Source organism: Pteropus alecto, unplaced genomic scaffold (assembly GCF_000325575.1).
Source record: "Pteropus alecto unplaced genomic scaffold, ASM32557v1 scaffold42, whole genome shotgun sequence".
In the NCBI taxonomy this organism is placed as follows: Eukaryota; Metazoa; Chordata; class Mammalia; order Chiroptera; family Pteropodidae; genus Pteropus; species Pteropus alecto.
The window spans coordinates 368,970-392,957 of record NW_006434825.1 but is presented as its reverse complement, the minus strand read 5'-3'; the positions used below and the strand labels follow the sequence as shown (position 1 = coordinate 392,957).

The 23,988-nt window shown below is 37.9% G+C and overlaps 1 protein-coding gene across 1 annotated transcript in view; it reads left to right on the top strand.

The window, feature by feature from the left end:
* The window catches only part of PLCG2 (phospholipase C gamma 2), a 137,222-nt gene extending 114,711 nt beyond the window's left edge, over positions 1-22,511 (top strand). Inside the window, exons 31-33 of the mRNA XM_006909701.3 lie at positions 7,534-7,622; positions 21,261-21,445; positions 22,157-22,511. Of these exons, the coding sequence (XP_006909763.1) occupies positions 7,534-7,622; positions 21,261-21,445; positions 22,157-22,199 (317 nt within the window). The 3' untranslated portion in view covers positions 22,200-22,511. The remainder of the gene's footprint in view (positions 1-7,533; positions 7,623-21,260; positions 21,446-22,156) is intronic.
* The last annotated feature ends 1,477 nt before the right edge of the window (positions 22,512-23,988 follow it).

Below are 23,988 nucleotides of genomic sequence, written 5' to 3'. Positions count from 1 at the left end.
AAAGGAGATTGGTTAATATAGAAGAATGGGTTAGCTACCTGGAAGACAGAATAGTGGGAATCACCCAATAAGAACAGCAAAATGAAAAAAGTTTTTAAATGAGGACAGTATAAGAGATCTCTCAGATAACACAAAGCATCCTAACATTCGCATTATAGGGATTCCAAAAAAAGAAATGAGAAAGAGGCAGAAAGAATATTTAAAGAAATAACATCTGAAAACTTTTCTAAACCGGGGAAGGAAACAGACATCAGGTCCATGAAGCACAGAAAGTTTGAAACAAGATGAACCCAAAAGACCTACACTAAGACATATAATAAAAATGCAAAAGTTAAGGATAAAGAGGCAATCTTAAAGGCAGCAAGAATGAAGCATGAAGTCTCATACAAGGGAAATGCCATAAGGTTATCAGCTGATTTCTCAGAAGCAACTTTACAGGCCAGAAGGGAGCGAAGGAGATACATAAAGTGCTGCAAGAAAGGAATCTACAGCCTGGAATACTGTATCTAGTAAGATTATCATTCAGAATTGAAGGACAGAACTGAATGAAAACTAAAGGAGTTCACAACCACTAAACCAGCCTTACAAGAAATGTTAAAGGGTCCTCTTTATGCAAAAAAGGCCATAACCAGAAATAATACAGGAAAGAAAAAATTTTCACCGGTAAAGAGAAATATACAATAATCACAGTGAATCAACTACTTAAAAAGCTAATACGCAGGTTAAAAAACAATAATAGTAGCAAAATTATTAATACAATAAATAATCAAGGGGATACATAAAATAAAAAGATATAAAACATGATGTTAAAGAGTAGGGGAAATAAAAATGTAGTACTTTCAGAATACGATTGAACTTAAATGCCTGTCGGCTTAAAATAGACTGCTGTAGATATAGAAAAATATATATGAATCTCATGGTAATCATAAACCAAAAACTAACAAAAATACACAAAAAATAAAGAGAAAGGAATCCCATCAAAACAGTAATGAAAAGCAACAAATCAAAAGGAAAGAGATCATGAGAATAAAGGAACAGCGAAGAAGACAAAAAACAACAAAATGGCAATAAGCACACGCATATCAATAATTACTCTAAATGTAAATGGACTAAATGCTCCAATCAAAAGACATAGGGTAGCAAAATGGATAAAGAAAACATGCCCCATGTATACGCTGCTTACGACTCACTTTAGATTAAAAAATAGACTGAAAGTAAAGGGATGGAAAAATATATTCCATGCAAATAGAAATGAAAAGAATGCTCAAGTCCAACAAAATAGACTTCAAGACAAAGAATGTAAAAAAGACAAGGACATTACATGATTTTAAAGGGGTCAATCCACGAAGAGAATAATACAATCATAAATATCTATGCACCTAAGACAGAAAAGCACCCAAGTATATAAAGAAAATGTTAATGGACATAAAGGCAGAAATTAATAGTAATACTATAATACTTGAGTACTTTAATACTCCACTTTCCTCAATGGATAGATCATCCAGACGGAAAAGTAATAAAGAAATAATAACCTTAAATGACAAATTAAACCAGTTTGATTTGATAGACATTTATAGAGCACTGCATCCAAAAACTGTAGATTACACTCAAGAGCACCTGGAATGTCTTCCAGGCTAGAACACATAGTAGGCCACTAAACAAGCCTCAGTAAATTCAAGGAGACTGAAATTATATCAAGCATATTTTCTGACCACAATGTCATGAAACCAGAAATCAACTACAGGAAGAAAACTGGAAAAAATCACAAACACATGGAGATTAAACACCATTCTTCTAAACAACCAATGGATAAGGGAAATCAGATAGGAAATCAAAAACTACTTTGAGGCAAATTAAAAGTACAACCTTAACAATTTTATGGGATGTAGCAAAAGCAGTTATAAGAGGAAATTTTATAGCTATAAAGGACTACCTCAAGAAGCAGGAAAAAATCTCAAAACAATCTAGATTGGCACCTAAAGAAATTACAAAAAGGGGAACAAACAACCCAGAGCAAGTAGAAGGAAGGAAATAAGTTCAGAGTAGAAAGAAATGAAATCAAAAAATAGAAAAATAAGAGACGATTAATAAAACTAAGACCTAGTTCTTTGAAAGGATAAAACTGACAAGCCTCTAGCAAGATTTGTCAAGCAAAAACAAGAATACAAATAGAATCAGAAATAAAAGAGAACAGATTACTACAACCAAGTTACCACAGAAATACAAAGGATCATTAAAGAAACTATGAACAATTATATGCCAACGAATTGGATTACCTAGAAGAAATAAATTTCTAGAAACGTACAACCTTCTAAGACTAAACCAGGAAGAAACAGAAACTGAACAGACCGATTACTAGCAATGAAATTGAAGCAGTAATCAAAAAACCACCAACAAACAAAAGCCCAAGACCAATGGCTTCACAGGTAAATTCTACCAAACATTTAAAGAAGAATTAGTACCTATCCTCAAACTATTCCAAAAAAGTGAAGAGGAAAGAATGCTTGCAAACTCATTCTATGAGGCCTAACTCTTATACCAAACTCTTATACCAAAACCAGACAGACACTACAAAAAAGAAACTTGCAAGCCAATATCCCTGATGAACATAGATGCCAAAATTTTCAACAAATTCTTACAAACTGAATTCAACAGTAAATTTAAAGCAGCAGTCCCCAACCTTTTTGGCCCCTATGAGAATCTAATGCCTGATGATCTGAGGTGGAGCTGAGGCAATGATGCTAGTGCTGGGGAGCGGCTGCAAATACAGATGAAGCTTTGCTCACTCACCCGCTGCTCACCTGCTGTGCGGCCCGGTTCTAACAGGCCATGGACCAGTACCGGCCTGGGGGTTGGGGACCCCTGATTTAAAGGCTCATGTACCATAGTCAAGTGGGATTTATGCCAGGGGTACAAGGATGATTTAACAGTTGCAAAACAATTAATGTGGTTCATCGCATCAACAAAACCAAAGATAAAAATCATATAATCATTTCAATAGATGCAGAAAAAGCATTTGACAAAATTCAATATCCATTTATGATAAAAACTCTCAAGAAAGTGGGTATAGAAGGAACTTACCTCAATTTAATAAAGGTTGTATATGACAAGCCCACAGCTAACATCATACTCAATGGTAAAGAACTGAAAGTTTTTCCTCTAAGATCAGGCACAAGACAAGGTGCCCACTCTCACCACTACTATTCAATATTTATTGGAAATCCTAGCCACAGAAATCAAACAACCAAAAGAAATAAAAGGCATCCAAATTGGAAAGAAGTAAAACTGTCACTATTTGCTGATGACATAACACCGTACATAGAAAACCCTAAAGAATCCACCAAAAAATTAACAAATAAAAGTAGAATATGAAATGAATGTACAGAAATCCATCATATTCCTATACTAATAACAATCAGAAATAGAAATTAAAACAACCTAACTTACAGTTGCATCAAAAAGAATGATATACCCCAATCAAGAGATGACTGGATAAAGATGTGGCACATATACACAATGGAATATTACTTGGCCATAAAAAATGAAATCTTACATTTGCGACAACATGGATGGATCTAGAGGGTATTATGCTAAGTGAAATAAATCAGACAGAGAAAGACAAATCCATGTGATTGCACTTACATGTGGAATCTAAAGAACAAAAGAAAACAAAACAAACAGATTCATAGTTAGAATTGACAGTTGCTAGATGGGAGGGGTTGGGAGACTGCATAAAAAAGGTGAAGGGATTAAGAAGTACAAATCGTTAATTCCAAAATAGTCATGGAGATGTAGAATATAGGGAATAAAGTCAATAATATTGTAATAACTATGTATTACTGCCACGTGGGTACTAGACTAATTGGAGGGATCACTTCATCAATTATATAAACGTCTAACTACTATTCTGTGCACCTGAAACTAATATAAAATAATATTAAATGTCAACTGTAATTGAACAAAAAAATCAGATTTCTATGGAAGTACAAAAGACCTTGAATAGCCAAAGCCATCTTAAGAAAAAAGAACAAAGCCAGAAGTATCACTCTGCCTGACTTCAAATTATACTGCAAAGTGACAATAATTTAAAACGCATGGTATTGCCAGAAAAACAGACATAGACCAAGGGAACAGAATTGAAAGTCCAGAAATAAACCCCTGTATACATGGGCAAATAATTTACGACATAAACCCCTGTATATATGGGCAAATAATTTACGACATAAACCCCTGTATATATGAGCAAATAATTTACGACAAAGAACCAAACACATACAATGGAGAACGGAAAGCCTCTTCAATAAATAGTGCTGGGAAAATTGGAAAGCCCATGCAAAGAATGAAACTAGATTGCTATCTGTCATCATTCACCAAAATTAATTCAATTGGATCAAAGTCCTGAATATAATACCTGAAACAATAAATCGCATAAAAGAAAATACTGGTATTAAACACATGGACCTTGTATTTAGAGAAGATTTTGTGAATTTGGCCTTAAAGGCAAGGGAAGTAAAAGCAAAAATAAACGAATGGGACTATATCAAACTAAAAATCTTCTGCACAGCAAAGGAAACCATCAACAAAAGGCAACTATCAGAATGGGAGAAGAAATTTGCAAACAATGCCTCTAATAAGGGCCAATATCCAAAAATATACGAAGAACTCATACAATTCAACAATAAAAAAAAAATCCAATTTAAAAAATGGGTAGAGGACCTGAACAGACACTTCTCCCAAGAAGACATACAAATAGCCAACAGACATACGAAAAGATGCTCAACTTCACTAGCTATTAGGGTAATGCAAATCAAAACCACAATGAGATACCACCTCAGACCTATTAGAGTAATAACAAGTGTTAGAGAGGTTGTGGAGCAAAAGGAACCCTCACACACTGCTGGTGGGAATGTAACTTGGTACAGCCGCTGTGGAAAACAGTATGGAGGTTCCTCAGTAAAACTAAGTATAGAATTAGCAAATGATCCAGTAGTCCCTCTTCTGGGTATTTACCTAAAAAACTTGAAAACATTTATCCACAAAGATATATGCACCCTGATGTTCACTGTAGCATTATTCACGGTGGCCAAAACATGGAAACAACTGAAGTGTCCTTTGATAGATGATTGGATAAAGATGATGTGGTACATATATACAATGGAATATTATTCAGCCATAAGGATGAAATACTGCCATTTAGGAAGATATGAATAGATCTTGAGATTATCACGCTAAGCAAAATAAGTCGGAGAAAGTTGAGAACCATATGATTTCACTTATGGGTGGGATATAAAACTGAAAGCAACAAAGAAACATGACAAACAGACTCAAGGACACCGACAGTGGATTACCAGAGTGTGGGGAGGGGGTGGTAGATAAGGGTAAAGGAGGTCAAATATTTGGTGACAGAAGGAAATTTAATTTTGGGTGATGAGCACTCAGTGCAATATACATATGACATATTGTTGAACTGTACACTTGAAACCTATTTGATTTTATTGACCAGTGTCACACTAATAATTTTAATAAAGAAAAAAATTTTTTAAAGTATAAAATATCTAAGAATAAATTTAACCAAAGAGGTGAAAGACCTTTACTCTGAAAACTGTAAGACCCTGAAGAAAGTGAAGATGACACAAATAAATGGATTGGAAGGATTAATACTATTAAAATGTCTGTTCTACCCAAAGCAGTCTACAGATTCAGTGCAATTCCTATCAAAATACCAATGACATTCTTCATATAATTCTAAAATTCATATGGAACCACAAGAAAAAAAAACCACCACCATGAATAGCCAAAGCACTCCTGAGAAAGAACAAAGTTAGAGGTATCATGCTCCTTGACTTCAAACTATATTACAAAGCTATAATAATTAAAACAGCATGGTACTGGCACAACAACAGACCCATATATCAATGGAACAGAAAGAAAGCCCAGAAATAAACCGTTGCTTATATGGTCAACTAATCTATTGTTTTCCATACTGGCTGTACCCGTCTGCAGTCCCGCCAGCAGTGCACCAGAGTTCCCTTTTCACAAAATCCTCACCGACACATGTTATTTGTTGACTTTTTGATAATAGCCATTCTGACTGGTGTGGCGTGGTATCTCATTGTGGTTTTGACTTGCATTTCCCTAATGATTAGTGATGTTGCACATTTTTTCATATATGTATACATATATACATACACACACGCACACACACACACACACACATATACACAATGGACTATTACACAGCAACAAGAAATAATGAAATCTTACCATTTGCTACAACATGGATGGATCTAAAGGGTATTATACTAAGTGAAATAATTCAGACAGAGAAAGATAAATGCCGTATGGTTTTTTATATGTGGAATCTAAAAAAATATATTGGAAAAAAACCCCAGACTCATAAAAACAGAAACCAAAGGGATGGTAACCAGAGGGGAGGTGGTGGGGGATGGGTGAAAAAGATGAAAGGGAATATAGTCGATAATATTGTAAGTTTTCATGGTGACAGATGATTACTAGAATTAGTGGGGTGAGCACATTATAAGGTACAAAAATGTCGAATCACTATATATTGTACACCTAAAACTTATACAACTAATATTGTATAACAACTATACTTAAATTTAAAAATGTAATTAAAAAAAAAAGCTTTCAGGTCAACCTAGAGCCATATAGTGAATCCCCAAGAAAGTGGTAAATGGAAACTGTAAAGTTCAGAATTGCTCGGGTCAGGGTACTGTCCTTTGTGATTTTAAAGGGAACTCGAACACATGTATAGACTGTCTTGGGGAGATGCTGTTAACAATGGTTCCTTCTGGAATAAGGCATTATGAGTGAGTGGGATGGAGACTTATTTTTACCAGGTGTTCTTTATTAATTAAAATAAGCAAACAAACCAACCTTTGAGATGTGTTTCCGTAAACGTTATTGAATGGGTGGTGATGGAAAGGATTTTAGCTCCACCTCAACCCTCCTCTTAAACATTTAAAATGACTGTCGGATACCATTAAAATTATAAATAGAGAATGGCTTTCCGAGGAAGATGATCAGTACTGCTATGAACTGCCCAGCGACAGGAAGATTTCCTCCCACTGAAAAATCTTTAAAGGCATTCCCCTGTCCTGTGCTTCGTAAAAGACTAAGTGGAGGAAATGGATGTGAGGATTCATTACTCCTTTGAGTCTTTCGGCCTTAGGAGTATTTAAGGAATTGAGCCACAGCTGCAGCCACTCTGAATTCAATATGTAATGTTCTGTGGGTTTTAATTTCTTCTGAGTGAACCATTTTCATTTCTAGATGGCAGATAGTTTTAACTTCACTTCTCTATATGGACCTGTCAGTCAAGGCTGCATTCTGGAGCCCATCTCCATAACCATCAGGATGAGACCTCTGGTTTCCAGAAAGTCAGGCCCAGCACGGGGCACTGACTTCTCTGTTCCTTGAACTGGGCATGTGATCCCTGGGAACCCCAAGAAAGCTAAGGTCAGACATTAATTGCCTGCCTCTGCACTGTTTTTTTCCCCCATTCTGTCACAGGATTTAGATCTGTTCCTCTGAAGAACGGGTACAGTGAAGACATTGAACTGGCTTCCCTCCTGGTTTTCTGTGAGATGCGGCCAGTCCTGGTGAGTGGAGAAACATGTTGGGGTTCTCTGAGCTCTACCTGCTGTTGGGGTGGAAATGGCCAATGAGTATGGTTGCTTGATGGACTGAACCCATCGAGAATTATCTAGCCAAACATGCCACATCATTAAAGAATTCCTTTCAGCGACAGATATCCCCCAGAAGTCCTAGGACTTTCCTCCCAGCATCCATCTTTCTTGGAGGATTTTCTACATTTCTGTAAGTAGGCCATGTAGGTGGAAAGGGTGAAGCTCTTTGAAAGTTCCTCAATAGTTTCATTTCAGCAAGAGCTAGGCAAGACAATGCTCTTCTAGATCAGTTCTTCCTTCGTGGGTGCCTTTCTCTGCCTGTCGGTCTTTGGAAATCTCTTAAGATCAGAGCATCTAACAAGGCCTTGACATAGCCTGTCTCGGGGAAGGATATTCAAGAACCACAACTTTCCATAGTGAGTGGTACTCCTTTTGTGGTTCTCCCTGCTGCTGGAGGAGCCTACCTTCTTGGTCTGCCAGGGCCTGATGATGTTTAGTCCACCCTTTAATTGACCACTTAGGGGAGACTTGGCAGAAAGGATTTGGCCTCCTTGAACTATGAAAGAGGATAAGTTTGCTGAGGACACAGCACCAAGCTGTGGGTAGTTCAGGTCGTGGGTTTGATGATGGGAGAAGATGTGGATACTTATTGTGATTCTGAGCTTCAGAATCTTCCTGATGGCCTCTTGCATAGAATGAAACCCATTTGGCGTGTGTTTTTGAAGGCTTCATACATAATCAGTACAGTCTCCCAAGAGCTTCCCATTCCCCTACCACAAAAACCAGCACTGGCTTGGGGTGTCCTGTGCTCACTCCAGTTCTCTTGGAATAACTTAGAAAAACTATGGTTCTGGACCCCAGCAGGCTGATGTGGGCTTGCTCAATGCCCCTGGATGCATATCTTTTCTCAATTTGGTTGTTCTCTGGGTAGAGAAGTCACAGCCTGCATTGTTATTCTTCTGGTTGTAAGAACTAAACAGCGATTTGGAAGTTGCTTATTTGGGAATTTCCAGAATACAGCTGAGACCTACCAAACGGGGAAGGAGGATTACAGGGGCAGGGATGCCTTTTAATAGCCACAGTTCACGCAGTAAAAATTCATGAACTTGACTCAGAGGAGAGAACATTAGGCTTTTCTGCATAGCTATTTCCTTTACATTCAGTTTTTGCAACCTTGATAGTTTTACACTCCAAAGCATTTTAGAAGCATTGAAATGGAAGAGGATGCAAAAATAAGAGAAGGCGAAAAGCAGTAAAAACAGGAAGCAGAGACTTAAAAAGCACACTAGTTGGGGGCCCTAGAACCTCAGTGACAGCCAAAGGCATCACTTTTTATTAGTAAAAAAATATAAAATAAGCTTATGATGATGACATTCTGTCTTAAAAAGGTAAGGGGGTGGATAATGGAAAGTTTTCCATTTTGAAACAAATTTTAAATGTTAGTGCTTTAGATTCTGTCGAAATAAATTATAGTTCACTTGAACCTTAAATTATGGATCAAAAAAACATCACCTTTCATGATTCTTACCATTGTAGAAATGCTCAGTCATTAAAGCTTAAATTCCCCCCTTTGCCAGGCAACTGAGTCAGCCAACAGGTCCTTGTTGAGAATGCACAAGTCTTAAACTTCTCCTCTTTTAGAATGAATTGTGCATTATCAATTTATCATTAATAAGATTGAGGTCTTTCAGAAGTCCATTAAAAGACTTAAGCCAGAGTATATTATTTTGTATAAATGGTTTTAAAAACCACACACAGACACAGCCCAGATTATGCAGAAAGTATAGTCTTATAATTTGGGGGAAGAGATGAGTAGATAAAGCCAGCATTTGGTTTGTTTGCTTCCTTCATTTCCCAGGCCAATGCATTGTTTATATGAATGTAATAATGATAATAATACAAATTCACGTATGCATGTTTACTTTTCTAAAAAAGTAGGTGTTTTTTTAAAACTTTGACACTCTTGACATTTGGGGCCAGATCATCCTTTGTGGTGTGGGCTGTCCAGTGCATTGTAGGGTGTTTAGCAGCATCCCTGCCCTCAACCTACTAGATGCCAGTAGGACCCCTCCCCCTGTATTACAGCCAAAACTATCTCCATACATTGTTGAATGATCCCTGAGTAACAAAATCATCCTTGGCTGAGAACCACTGCTTTAAAGCAAGATAAGCACTTTCCCTACTATTACCTGATCTTCCCTAGCATCTAACGACAGATTTTTCCATCAAGCTGATCAACCACAGATTAAGCATTCCCCTAAAGTGGGCATTTAGATGGAATCCACTTACAAATAAGGCTCATGTGAACATGTTCATGTTGTTACCCTTTTCCTCCTTTAATTCAGAATTATTTCCTTAGGATCAATTCCCAGATATGGAATTAGGGGGTCCAATTTATTTAACAGGAAGGTAAACTTGTAAAACTTGGGCCTTCAGTAAAAGCCTGGAATAAGTAAGCGTGAAGACCTTTGGCTTAGTCCACTGAAGGATCTGGGATTCTGCTGCCCAGGGAAAGGATGCCAGCTCTTTCTCTTCATGTATATAAAGCCCATTTGCAGACATTTCACGGAAAAATGAAGCGATAAAAGTGGTTTTAGGTGGCTGTAGGAAAGCATTTGTCTAGACAGTGCTGCACAAAGCTGTCGTAAACAACTCAGAAACATTATAAATAATTTCAATAATCAGGGATCAAAGGCAGCTTAAAAAATTACTATATTGAAAGGAAAATGTGTTTATCCAGATTTGACTTCCTGGAAGGGGGAAGCTCCATGCGCTGGCCGCTGCTGGCGATGCCACCAGAGTGCGGTGGAGGAGTGGGTGCGTAGCGTGTGGTTCCAAATGAAATGTTGACTCTTGCAGATCTGCCCTGTGAAAGAGTTTTGGCGGAAAAGTTGTCCGAGTATGTGCAAATTTCACTTCAGCTGCTGGTTTTCAAGCTTTTATTTAATTCCACATCTCTTACCTGGTTCTAAGCCACAGGTGCTGTTTGGTGTTTCCGCATCACATTGCGATCAGGAGTCTCTGGGAAGCTGAGCTGGGTTGTGTTCGTGGATCTGGGCTTTCTTGTTGCCCAAGGTCAGACCTTGTTTTATTTATCATCACCGTATCCTCTGTGATGCCCAGGAGAGACTCTGGTAAACAGCTTCGTGAGAGATTTGTCTGAGTAAATGATTGATCCAGTGAGGGCTGAGATAGAGTTTACTCATAAAACATTTGCTGAGATAAAGTTTAAAGCCCCAGATAACTGTCAATAAGCACTTTAAGCCCCCTGTGAAGAAGCCATTTACATGTCACGATTACTTGATCAATTCTCAGTCCTTTATTCATCTGTATGTATGGTTTACAAAGAGTATTTTTAACACCATTCTATTACCTACTATATTTAATTTGAGAAACAGGAAAAAGAAGGAGAGATTTGGGGGGGAAATCCCCATAAACAACCTGTACATAGACCCTATTAGCATTTTAGTATAATTCCTTTGCCTGATAATTTTTTGCATATGATATATCCATAGTTATATTTAATACATATGAATATGTGTCCTTTATGCACTTCACAGAGAACTTTAAGCATTTTTCTATGTTATTATATACTTTTCTAAGCTGTTAATACCTATTTCATCAGGTGTGGGTCCCTAATTCACTTAGCCATTCTCTAACTGATGGACAGTCAGGTTATTTGTAGTTTTTTACTTTATAAATAACAAATGTCTTTATATAACATTGTTGATTAAAAATTACTGATGCTAGGTATTTAGTCATGGAATAACGGATACTAAGAGGGGGAAAAAAAGACCATATAATTTTGGATACATATCAGATTGTTCTCTGAAAGTAAATGCTTTTAAGTTGATGTATTAGATCCAATCTAATACATCAATCTAAAAAGGGCCTCCACTCAAATGATGTAAACTTGTATGATTCAGAAGAATGAGACAAGAGGAAGTACGGAAACTTGAATAATCCATCCTAATCACCATCAGTGGGCAAGCTGGCAGTACCTGGATGGTGAGTTTGAGAAAACTGGCTGCCCTGGGATCTTTGAGTACTGATCCTGGGGGTGGACAGTGTTTAACTTTGTCTGCACTGGGTGCAAGGGGCGGAGTAGCCTGGTGGAAAGACCAGGATGCTGTGGTTCCCGGTGTTTTTTTTGATGTGTGAATCCCTTTGCAGAAAGATGTGTGAATCCCTTTGCAGAAAGGCTACAACACACGCTCTAGAGTCCTAGAGGACCAGGAGGGGGCGCTACACTCTGGAGCTGAGCTGCTCCTGGTTTGTGAGTTTGGGGAAGATTTCCTTACAGCTGGGGAGACTCAGAGGCACAGAGAAAGACCCTTTTTTGTGCTTCGACAACTGAAGTTTGCCAGTTTGCCCCATGTTGACCCCAAAGAGCAGAAACTGCTGTGCCTGCCACCAAGACCTCACAACCTGACGTGACTACTGAACAGACAAAACCATGAGCACACAGTGAAAAAAAGAACTGGCACAGAGCAATGAGAGGAAGACAGACAGTGGATACCTGGTACAGGTAGCTGGCAGTTGAAGTAGAGCCACTGGAAGCACCTGATGAGAACCCTAACACATAAGTCATAAGAGCTTTAAAGGATATCCAAGTAGAGCACTGAAAAAGACATATTTAAAACAAAAAAAAACTGATTTCTTGAATTTAAAAATTCAGTATATAAACAGAAATTCATGTTAGTGACCCAAACCATAATGTAGAAGAACTATCTCACGATGCAGAGCAATACCACCATGAGATGCAAATCATAAAGGGAAAGATAGGCTCAGAGGACAGATGCAAATGAGCCATCATGCAAGCATGTTCCAAAGGACGAAGTGGAATCGGATGGAGAGCTATTAATGAAACAGTTAACAGAGGGAATTTTCTTTGATTTGCTGCTTGAGAGTGCTCACTTGATTCTTAGAGGGATGAATAAAAACACACACACCCAGTCCCAGACATATTTTAGTAAAAGTTTTAAATTCCAAGGATAAATAAAAAAATACCTGAACTAAGTTATCTACAAAGAAAATCAAATATATCTAACATCAGACTTGTCCACTTCAGCACTGGAAACTAGAAGACAGTCGAGTGCCATCTATGGACTAGTAAGACGGAAGAATTCAGTGCCTAGCCCCCCACAAGTCAAAGCAATGGAAATGTATTTGTGGATATGCAAGATTTTAGATATGTCATGTATCCTACTCAAGAAAGGCATCAAGAAACCATCTCGATCAATGAAAACTTTAACTGGAAGAGAAATTTCTTGATAGGGATATAAAGAGATTGAAATAATAAATTTTGCAATACAGTTAAATTTTAGAGTCTGATAACAGAAATTTTGCGATGTTAGGTGTCACATAGGATTCTTGAAATAGAATACATCGTAATGAAAAATTTTGTGATAGTCTGGAATTAAAATAATGAAATATCAGCAAAATCCAGTTCAGAGGTAAAATAGAGATGTCCAACTTTGATGCTTAGGCGATAAGTAGAAAAACAAAACATTCTACAAGAGGATAGTTAATTCTGATATTTTGATGTAAAAAGAAAATGTAATCTTAATTAGTATTGTTTAAAAACTGAAAGTAACTGCTACACAAATTGAAAAGCAGAGAAACGAGGAAAAAAGATAAATAGAAACTTGAATCAAGAGTAAAAATACAGAAAAGAATAAAAGAATAAAAATGTATAGTAATCAAAATCGAATGGATATAACTTATATCTGAGTCAATGAATGGACTGAATTCTCTATTAGAAAAGAAGCAAAGAAATCTAACTGCACAATGTTTAGAAGAAATAAGCCTAAAACGATGAAGAAAGGTTAAATAAAAAATAGGAAAGGAAGAGTCACTGGGAAAAATTGAGAAAAAAAAGTTAATATCAAAGTAGAATTTAATATCAAAAGTATCAAAAGAGTATTAAGAAGAACAATACATACTGATAGAATTGTTCGGTTTACAAAAGGGATACGAAAGTCATAGATGTTTAATTAGGAAACACCATAGCACCTAAATATATAAAAAAGCTGCTACAAATACAAAGATTACTTCATAAAAGACTATTTCAGAATTTGGAAGGTTTAGTATACAAAAAAAATCAACAAGGTCAGATGATCAAAATAATATCGATAAGCTTAATTTAAGAGATACACAGTTTTGTGTCCTACAAGTGGAAAATGTACATTGTTTTCTTCTATTTCCCAGAAACTTTATAAACTTGATTGAATACTACTTGGTCACAGAGAAAATCTTAATACACTTTTAAAAATAATGATTTCATAAGTCATTATTTGTCTACAACATGATAACATATGAAAGACGGTAAAAGACGGCTGAAGTGTTTCCTATTTAAAAATAAGAAATTCCTAGATGAAATAAATTAAAACAAGTAAATTACACATGTAGTAAAACATTTATGCCATAGCTAACCATGTTTAGAAGAGGAAAGTGCTTACCTTAAAATACATGCACTAAGCATTCATTTTTAAAAAGTTTTAAACACTCATAAACTAATAGGAACAAAGTAGAGATAAAAGCCAACTGAATGAAACACACACACAAAAAGAATAGAAGGGAAAACAAATGCTGATTCACTGAAAAGACCTTTTAAATAAACTCTTTGCCTGCTTAATCAAGGAGCGAAGTAAGAGCAAAAACATACAAGAGCATCGAAGAGGAGACTGAACCCAAATAATGAGATAAATTTGAAAAGTGATGGCAAATGGGTGATTGCCTTGAAGAATATAAATGGGCTAAAATTGTTTCAAGAAGCAGTAGAGAACTTACAGATTCCTACAGGAAACATTTGAAGGGTCATAATATACCCTTTGGACAAAATGGGTATCAGATCTAGATGGTTTTATAGCTGTGTTCTACCTGGATTAAAAGAACATAATTCCAATCTTACTCCATCGATGTCAATAGAAATGTAGAAATGCTCCAATATCTTGAAGCTATATGACTTTCAAAACTGGAGATAGTATGCCTCTCCTCCCACTCATACAATCATAGATTGATGCCACTTATGAATACAGATGTTAAAATTCTAAAAAAAAAAAAGTCATTTCCAGCTATTTACCAGAACAACAACATATCACAACCAAGTAGCTTATTGTGATGATGCAAGGATGGTTTGACGCTGGTGCAGTTAGCAACATATTTAATGAGAAAAAGCATCAACTACTAGGTGCCACAAAAATAACCAGTTGAATGAAATAATTAGTACCTATTATGGTAAAGAGACACAACTATTGATGAGACGTACCTCCTGAGAAGGGTCCATTACTTCTGTGCCATTCTTGCCAAAGCTACATGACCTCAAACAAATCATGAGAAAACACCAGCAAACCCAAATCGTGGGACGTTATACAAACTTACTGACCAGTACTCTTCAAAGGTGTCAAGGTCAAAAAGGTAAGAGAGGACTGAGGAAATGCCACAGGTTGGAGGACTCTGAACGAGACACAGAAAGTAAATGCAGTGTGGGATCCTGGACTGAATATTGGAACAGAAAAAGGACATTGGTGGGAAAAAAACAGGGAAAACTGAATAAAACCTATAGTTTAGTTAACAGCATTACACCAGTGTTAGTTTCTTACACTTTTAGTTAACAGCATTACACCAGTGTTAGTTTCTTAGTTGGGATAATTGTACTGTGGTTGTGTGGGCTGTTAACCATTATGACCCTTCAAATGTTTCCTGTAGGAATCTGTTAGTTGTGATAATTGTACTGTGGTTGTGTGGGCTGTTAACTCTGGGAGCCTGGGTAACATAACATAGAGTATAAGAGAACTCTCTTTTCTATTATTGTGACTTTTCTATAAGTTTAAAATTTCATCTTAAAAAAATTAAAAGAATAAAACATCAGTGAAAGATAAAAACTGAAAAAACTAAGTCGAGAACCCCCTGTAGATTCTGCCACAGGCCAGTTGTAATTTATTACCAAAAATGTCCTCCAAGAATTCAAGGATCTTAAAAAAAATATCCAGACACATACACACACACACAAAAGTTACAAATGAGAATAATAATAAAAACACAACATAAACATAAATTGATATAACCCAGAATGGGCATATCTCCATGGGGGAAGGTAAGAGAGTATGTAAAACAGCCAAATCTGTCTCTGAAGATAATCACTAAAATCTGAAAAACCAAGATCTTGCAGTATAAGCATTTTTTTTAGAACTGTCAATAATCAAAAAACAACAACTATCCATTTTAGGGAGCAGGGGCATGAGGAGTGGGTATGGTGAACAAGGAGACAGCTGGGTTTTTTGGTAATAATCCCTGTAGTACGTCTTGACTCTTTCAGCTCTGTGCACACATTATTAATAAAAACTGAACTTAAAATTGAGAATGTAAGTGGGAGTAGATGATACATTGCTGGGGAGCATATGACCTATTCGAGGACATTTGCCATGAAAGTGACAAGAGACGGGTCAGTAGCTGGAGGGGGATGTGGGGTGAAGGGAGAGCTTGTTGAGGTGTATTTGCACGCTGCTGATGGGGATGATTTAGTGGAGAAAGGCAACAGTGATACAGGAGAAAAAAGGGGTATGGACAGGAGTGAAGAAACAAGTAGGAAAGGAGATGAGACTCTGGGGCCAGCAGGAAAGAAGGCATGGGATATGGTACCAGGGCCCGGGACAGGCAGAGTTCCCAGGTAATTTCTTCTATATTCCATGTGAAACAAGAAGCAAGGCCATCCGCTGAGATTGGGGAAGTTTGAAGAGAGCAGAGGTGTGAAACAGTCGTTTAGAGAGATTAGAAAAAAGAATTTCTTAGCAAAACATAAGAGGATTATATTGTTTAATGTGCTTCTATAATGTATGCGTTAATATTTTACTTAGGATTTTTGCACTGGTTTCACTGAGAGTTGAGCCTGTAGTTTTTGGTCAGGTTTTGTTATGCTGGTTTCATTAGAATGACTTGGAGGCCATGCTCCTTTCTCAAGGCTATGGCACATTTTGAGTAGAACTGGAGTTAACTGCGACCAACATAAAACTGATGTTAAAGACCGTGTTTGTAAAACTTCCTGGGCCTGGTTATGAAACTTTCTCATTTTCTTCTGGGAAGAATTTTAAGTTTCTTCAATTTTTTTTTTCTCTTATGGGATAATTTTGTATAATAGGAAATATCTGTATATATCTATTATATAATGGAGATATAAGCCTTATATAAAACAAGTACACATATATTCATTCTTTTCATTATCATCTTTTTATTTGCTTCACAGTTTCATTTCTTTTTATCTGTAGTTAGATACCTATTCTTATGTCTTATTTGGGCTTTCACACATTTCTAGATTAGATTTAGAAAATGGATTATCTACTTCATTGACTGTGTTGTGTTTTTCCCATAAAACGACCCAGCTCTTGAATTTACTTTATATATTTTTTTTGGTTTTCTAATTTAACCATTTCCATGTTTATCTTTACTGATTTAGTCTGCTTTCCTTAAACGTTTGTTCTTTTTAAGACTGCTTGTATTTGGATACTTCATTTCATTTTTGTGGCTAATGCAATACACAAATAGAAGATTCAAGTCCAGGTGGGCTTCATTTTTCTGAAACACCCTTCAGATAGAAAGATTTGGCAAGGACTCAGGCTAGTGGTCAGCTGCTTGCTTGAGGGACTGGAACAAAAGTGGACACAGCCCTTCAGCTGAGACACAGGCTGGGATAGATAGTATTCCTGAGAACCTAGAGCTCCAAGCCATGAGCTTTAACACTTTGCTGACCTTGCCCTTGAGAGTCCCCTATTAAGGACATTCAGCAAACCAGATACCAACATTTAGATTCAAGGGAGGAACCAATCTTCCCATTCAAGATGAGCTTGCACATTAAAATTTTAAAACACATAAAGAAAATAATGCCAATATAGCCAACGAATGTAAAAGCAAGAGAATTCACTCCAGTGAATCTGAAAAATAACTTTGAAATGTTTTTTTTTTTTAAGAGAACCCAATGAGTAACTTGTATTTTAAAAAGAACAACCCTTCTTACTATTAATGAAGAACATGTAGGAATGAAAGGACCAATTAGAAATCATGGAAATACAATTTGAAAAATCTTTGAAAAAAATTGCTTTAAAGCCTAGTAAGGAAATTCCAGAAAGGCTACAGTTAAAGAAAGAATTAGTAAATGTGAAGATTGTGTTTGAGAATCTGCTTTGAAGACAGCATAAGATATATGAAAAATAAGAGTTAAAAAAAGAACAGAATGAGAAACTCCAACATAAAATATTTGAGAGGTTGAGGGTTGAGAATTTTTCAGCATTGAAGAGACAAGAGTATTCTAATTTATAAACACAGCAGTATAATTAGGTATAGATCCACATATAGATATTTCATACCGAATTGGCAGAACAAGCAAAAAGAGGAAATAATGAAAGAGAAAAGACAGGTTACCTACCAAGGATCGACCAATGACAGTAATACACATACCTATCAAGAGCATCCTAAAGACTAAGACATGTCTTCAAAACTGTTCAAGACATGCAGCTATAAGTTTAGATATTCTACATCCTAATAACTGCCATTCAAGAGTGAGGGCAAAATGAAGGTGTTTTTGGACATACAAAGGCAGATAATTTAGTTCAAAGTAAACTTTGAAGGTGTTTTCGGACATACAAAGGCAGATAATTTAGTACAAAGTAAACTTTGCAAAAAGAAATACCAAGGTTCTTAGGCAAGAGGCAATCTAATGCAAGAAGCAATGGTGAGCAAAGAAATCAGTAAAATATATTAGGAAACAGAAATAACTATAGACTTGAAAAAGAAAAACTAAATTTTTGAAAACTAGACTCAGAAGAAAACCAGGAAATAATGGTCACAAAATTCGAAGGGAGGAGGAAGGAGTCTTGCCTGGGAGGGGTGCTTAGAGTGGACAGTGCTCTATTTCTTGAGTTGGTAGTGGCTCCGTGGCTGTTTGCTTTATAGTTACTCGTTAAAATGTATACAGTAAATCCTCAATGTCAGCAATAGGTTCTTGGAAACTGCACCTTTAAGCTAAACAATGTATAATGAAACCAGTTTTACTATAGGCTCATTGACAGAAACAAGAGTTAAGTTCCTATGGCATATTTCTGGTCACAAAAACATGACCAAACTTCTAAAGACCCCAAACACTTCTAATATTAAACACTGAAATAAATGTGAGCTAGATGTACACTTAAGAAAGATTAATAAAAACAAGATAATTCTTTTTCAACCTACTTATCCCAGTTCAGGGTCATGGTTGCCTGAGCCTAGCCCAGCAGCTCAGGGTGCAAGTGGGGACTCCACCTTGGACAGGATGCCTTTCCATCACAGGGCACATGTACACACACACACGCTCAATCAGACTGGGGCAGTGCAGACACACTCATTCACCTCACCTGCACATCTCTGGGATGTGGGAGGAAACCAGAGTACCTGGAGAAAAGCCTTGCAGACATAGGGAGAATGTGAAAACTCCACAGAGTGGCCCTGGTTGGAATCAATTTTTTCTTTTCTTAACGTTATAATGAAACATTGAACAAAACATTATTCAGGGACCTGCTGTATATGTTTACATACTTTTCTGAATGTTATATGTATTTTTTAATATATGATGTTTTACATATGTATGAAATACTAAGGACTAAATTACATAACATAGCTATAAATGCTTTGGGATTCAGAAAAAGAGATAAAGAATTTTAATTATAGAAGCCTTAGTAGAAAAGGTAGAATTTGACCTTAACCCGAATAAGAAATAGTCATTACATATATGAAAGCAACAGAAGTTTTCTTCTAGGTGGAGAGAAGGTGAAGAGACCATTTGCAGTACAGAGTTAAGACTTAAACGGGGTTTTGATTTTGCTTTGCTTTATTCATAATGAGAAGGAAAGCTGGTCTCCTTGAGGAAGGGCATAAATTTAAGCAAAGTCATTATTGATTCTTCCCAGCATCTTCCTCAATATATTGAATTAGTCACCAAGAACTGTCCATTTTACCTCCACTCCTTGTGTGAAGACAATCATCCTTTTACTCCTCTGCGGCTTTGCCAGTGGCCGGAATAACCTTCACCATTGCTCTCCCTACTCTCCAAAGTCAGAGTTCTACCCTTGATCCTGGGGGATGTCCATGATTGTTAAGGTGGGAAGATAATTTGCAGAGCAAGGTATGATCTGAATCCATTTTCGTAAAAAATAAATGACAAAAGAAGTTCATTTGTGTATATCAGTGCACATATTTATAGCACGGGTGTCTCTCACTCGAACTGCTCCATCAGTAGTAGCAGCCAATTCTTTACAGAATAGTCAGCAGCCTTTTAAAAACAGCAGTGAGGTAACACATCCCTCTCCTCCTCTTATGCTAAAACCCAAATTCTTTACCCTGATAAGTTTTTTTAAGCATAATGGAGGGAATATTTTGTCTCGGACAACTGCAAAGTTTAGGGGTAGGACTTGTTTTCATCATGGCTGGATCCAGGTGCTCATCCAGTGGTTCTGTTTCCCTATTTTGGCTTCATTCCCAACTTTCTTTGCATGATAGCAAAGGGGCCACTAATATCCGGAAATATTCGTCACTCTCTCAGCTGATCTCCAAGAAAAGAAACTATTTTTTCTTTTACCAAGAATATCAACCAAAGTTCCATGGATGCTTCTAATTGGCCTGGTTGGGTTGTGGGCCAGAGATGGTGATGTGGGAGAGCAAGACATCATTACTGGTTAGAACTTAGTCACATGCCCATCTCTGGGGACATAACCTGTGTTGTGTTGGCTTTTTTTTGGGGTGGAGGGGGAGTAGTGGTTACAGCTTTATTGATATATAATATATATGCTCTACAATTCACCCTGTTAAAGCGTACAATTCAGTGGTTTTAGTATATTCGCAGAGTTTTTCCACCATGTACAATTCAGTGGTTTTTAGTATATTCACAGAGTTTTTCCACCATCACGATTAATTTCAGAACATTTTCATCACCCCAGAAAGAAACTCCTGCTCATTAGCTGTCTCCACGCACTCTATCTTCACCACAGGCAACCACTAATCTACTTTCTGTCTCTATGAATTTGCCTGTTCTTGACATTTCATATAAATGGAATCATGGTATGTGGTCTTTCAGAATGGGCTTCTTTCCCCTAGCGTAATGTTTTCAAGGTTCATCCATGTTGTAGTATGTTACCATACCTTTTAAGGTCCTTGTAAGATCTTAAAGGATCTGCTGGCTCCTGTTTACCTTTCTGTCCTCACATTAGGCTGCTCTCTCCCTCGCCTACTGTGTTCCACTTCATGCTTAGACCCTTTGCATCAGGATAAGGGCCCAAAGGTGATGCAGACCAGTGAAAAACTGGATTTAAGAATAGAATCAATGGGTAAGGTATTTGATATTCCAGTGTTTTACAGTAAATCCACCCTTTATTGTCAACGAGAGTTTTTTAAACTCCTTGCTTTAAATGGAATAAATAATTGCCAGTTTTATCTTTGGTTAAAATAGGCCCTGGATTTTCTGGGATAATCCCAGTTGCAAAGCTTCTGCCCTGTGCTCCCTTCAGTCACACCCCTAAGATGCCATGGCTCACATTCTGGTTTGGAAGGCAGTGTTGCCACATGGTTGTTCCTTTCTCTACTCTCCAGGAGAGTGAAGAGGAACTGTACTCCTCCTGTCGCCAGCTGCGGAGGCGGCAAGAAGAGCTGAACAACCAGCTCTTTCTGTATGACACACACCAGAACTTGCGCAATGCCAACCGGGATGCCCTGGTGAAAGAGTTCAACGTCAACGAGAACCAGCTCCAGCTGTACCAGGAGAAGTGCAACCGCAGGTGGGTCAGTCCCTTCCCCACCAGCAGATCCTCAGGTCTTGTTCCTTCAAGCACAGTGACCCTGGACACCTGGGGCCAGGCTTCGAGAAGGTGCCACCGTCTTTGGAACTTCTTTGATACCTTAACCTCCAGTTCTTTCTCTATAAATTAACTAACAGTACTTTCTGAAGCATCTCCACCTTCTCTAAGTCAAATGTTAGCATTGGAAGGGCACTTCAATATAATAGTAAAAATAAAAAATGACCTCTTCCTTTTAAAGAGCCCCATTGAGTTCCCAAGACTGGGCTAGTCTGGTGGTTCTAAATCAGTGCAGAATCCCTCTTATAAGGGATGCTTCTGATTGTGCTACGGGCATGTAATGGGGGGCACTGCAGCCCACTGCACTGCAGTGTGCCAGGACAAAGAACTATTATCCTCCCCCAAAAGGCCGTAGCAGCCTCCACTGGGAAACAGTGTGCAGACTCCTGACCCGTATTATTCTTATTTCATCTTCGCTTCAGCCTGCAGAGTAGCAATGACCCCAATGCAGTGACCACTGAGGGAACTGAGACTCGGCAAGGTTAAATGTCTTGCTGGGGGCGGTCACCTTGCTGACTCTCAGCCCTGTATCATCTGCCTGTGACCTGCAGATGTGTGAACAGAGAAATGTTACAGAGCACAAGGGCCTGTGTCTTAGCCCAATAGATAATGGTGAAATCTGTTTTATTTCAGGTTAAGAGAGAAGAGAGTCAGCAACAGCAAGTTTTACTCATAGAAGCCGGGGTACATGTGTAAAGGTGTCATAGGTCCGCGTGTGTGTTTGCATATAGGAGAATGTGCTATATTTAGACCCTGAGAACATGCTAGTGTGTGACGTCATCCTCTCTTCAATCCTGCTATCAAGATGACATTTCTGAAGAAGATTCATTAGGCATGTGTTAGGGTGATTTACTGCTAGTTTTTCATCTTGGACAATTTCTTAACTTATAATTCTCTATAGAGGATCCTAAAATCACACTCCTAATTTTTGGCCTCTCATGTTCCAAACCTCATTGAATAAAAACAGTGAAAATCTTGAACAGTTAAACCTTCTGTACATGACCTGCACACTGAGCAGGATTCTTTTTCCAGCCTCTAAAGACCCAAGTAATTGACTTCCACAGAAGATGAGCCCACAATGTAAGGAACCAGTAAATTAGCTTCTGAAAAGGATTTTAACTAAAAGGCAAAGGATTCCACAATTAAGGCCACTGGATTTCACCAGGGTCCAAAGAGGCGCCTTGCCCCGGACTGCCACATTGGCCCAGCTTTCCTGCCCCCAGGTCAGTGGGCTCAGCTCAGTGTACTTTGACTACCACTGGTTGGCTAGCTGGCTAGACAGACCTCCTGCACAGACCTGCTACAGTACATGAATCCACAGAATCTCTGTTAAGACAATTTCTAGTTAATGGTAGAGACTTGCTCTGTAACTGGAGTTACTGGGGGTGGGAGTTGGAAGTCTCGGAGCCTCTTCTACTTAAAAAGCCTATTAGAAACCAGAGGCCCACTGAAGACACTGCCAGCTTCTTACCCCTGCTCTGCCCACTCATGAGCTGGTTGCACAACTGCTGGGGAGATTCTGAGTCTGTAGCTCCCACAGACAAGAGGTCACTTATTGATGAAATGAAGTGATGCAAATTAGGCTCCAAGGAGACATTTCTCTGGATTACCCAGTTTTCCAGAGCAGCAAGCTAAGCCGTATGGCTTAAGCATTAGAAAGCTACAGAAAATCTCAGATGCAGTCATCCCCATAGGGGCAAACCCACCTAAGACAAGATAGCACTCCCCTGCATCTTGAGATACAATTTAATGACTTATACAGTGTGATGATTTAACGAGGTTTTTTAAAGATGAAGATAGTGGTATGGGGAGTGGCCAGTAGAATCACGACTTAGAGTGGATTCAGAACCGACTTAAGAGAAAAGAGGTGTAACTGAAAAAGACTGGGGAGGAACAAACCAGCAGTGGGCTGCTGGCTTTGCTTGGATGGAAGTGGGTCCTGGAAACCCATTCAGCCCTCCACTAGTTATCCCGGGCTTAGCGTACACGCACCGCTGAAGAATACATTAAAACCAAGCAGGCTCTTTCTGATCAAAAGACTTTATCCCTTCACTCCACAAAAGTTTTTTGAGCACCACCATATGCCAACAACTGTGCTACGGTATGGGGGGCACAATGCTTAAAAAAAATTTTTTAAGGAAATAAAAAGCTAAGGTTGCTGGTGTTATGAAACATATCCATGTGCTTCTAAAAGAAATGCATTTTATCTTCTATAAAGCCAAGGGTATAAGTAATAGCAGTCTGTCCAAGGTGGGACTGTCATCTTGTGACATTATTTTAGTTATTCCTTGAATTGGGAGTTGCTATTTTATTTGGCAGTCTGCAACTGAGGGAAGAATATTCCTGGTGGTGGTAAATGTTCAAAGCAACTTTCAGGAAAGGTTGGATAAAAAAGGCACAAGTTGAAGGCTACAGGGAAGACATTTTCACTCTGTAGCTAGTACCCCATTAGCCATTGGCCACTG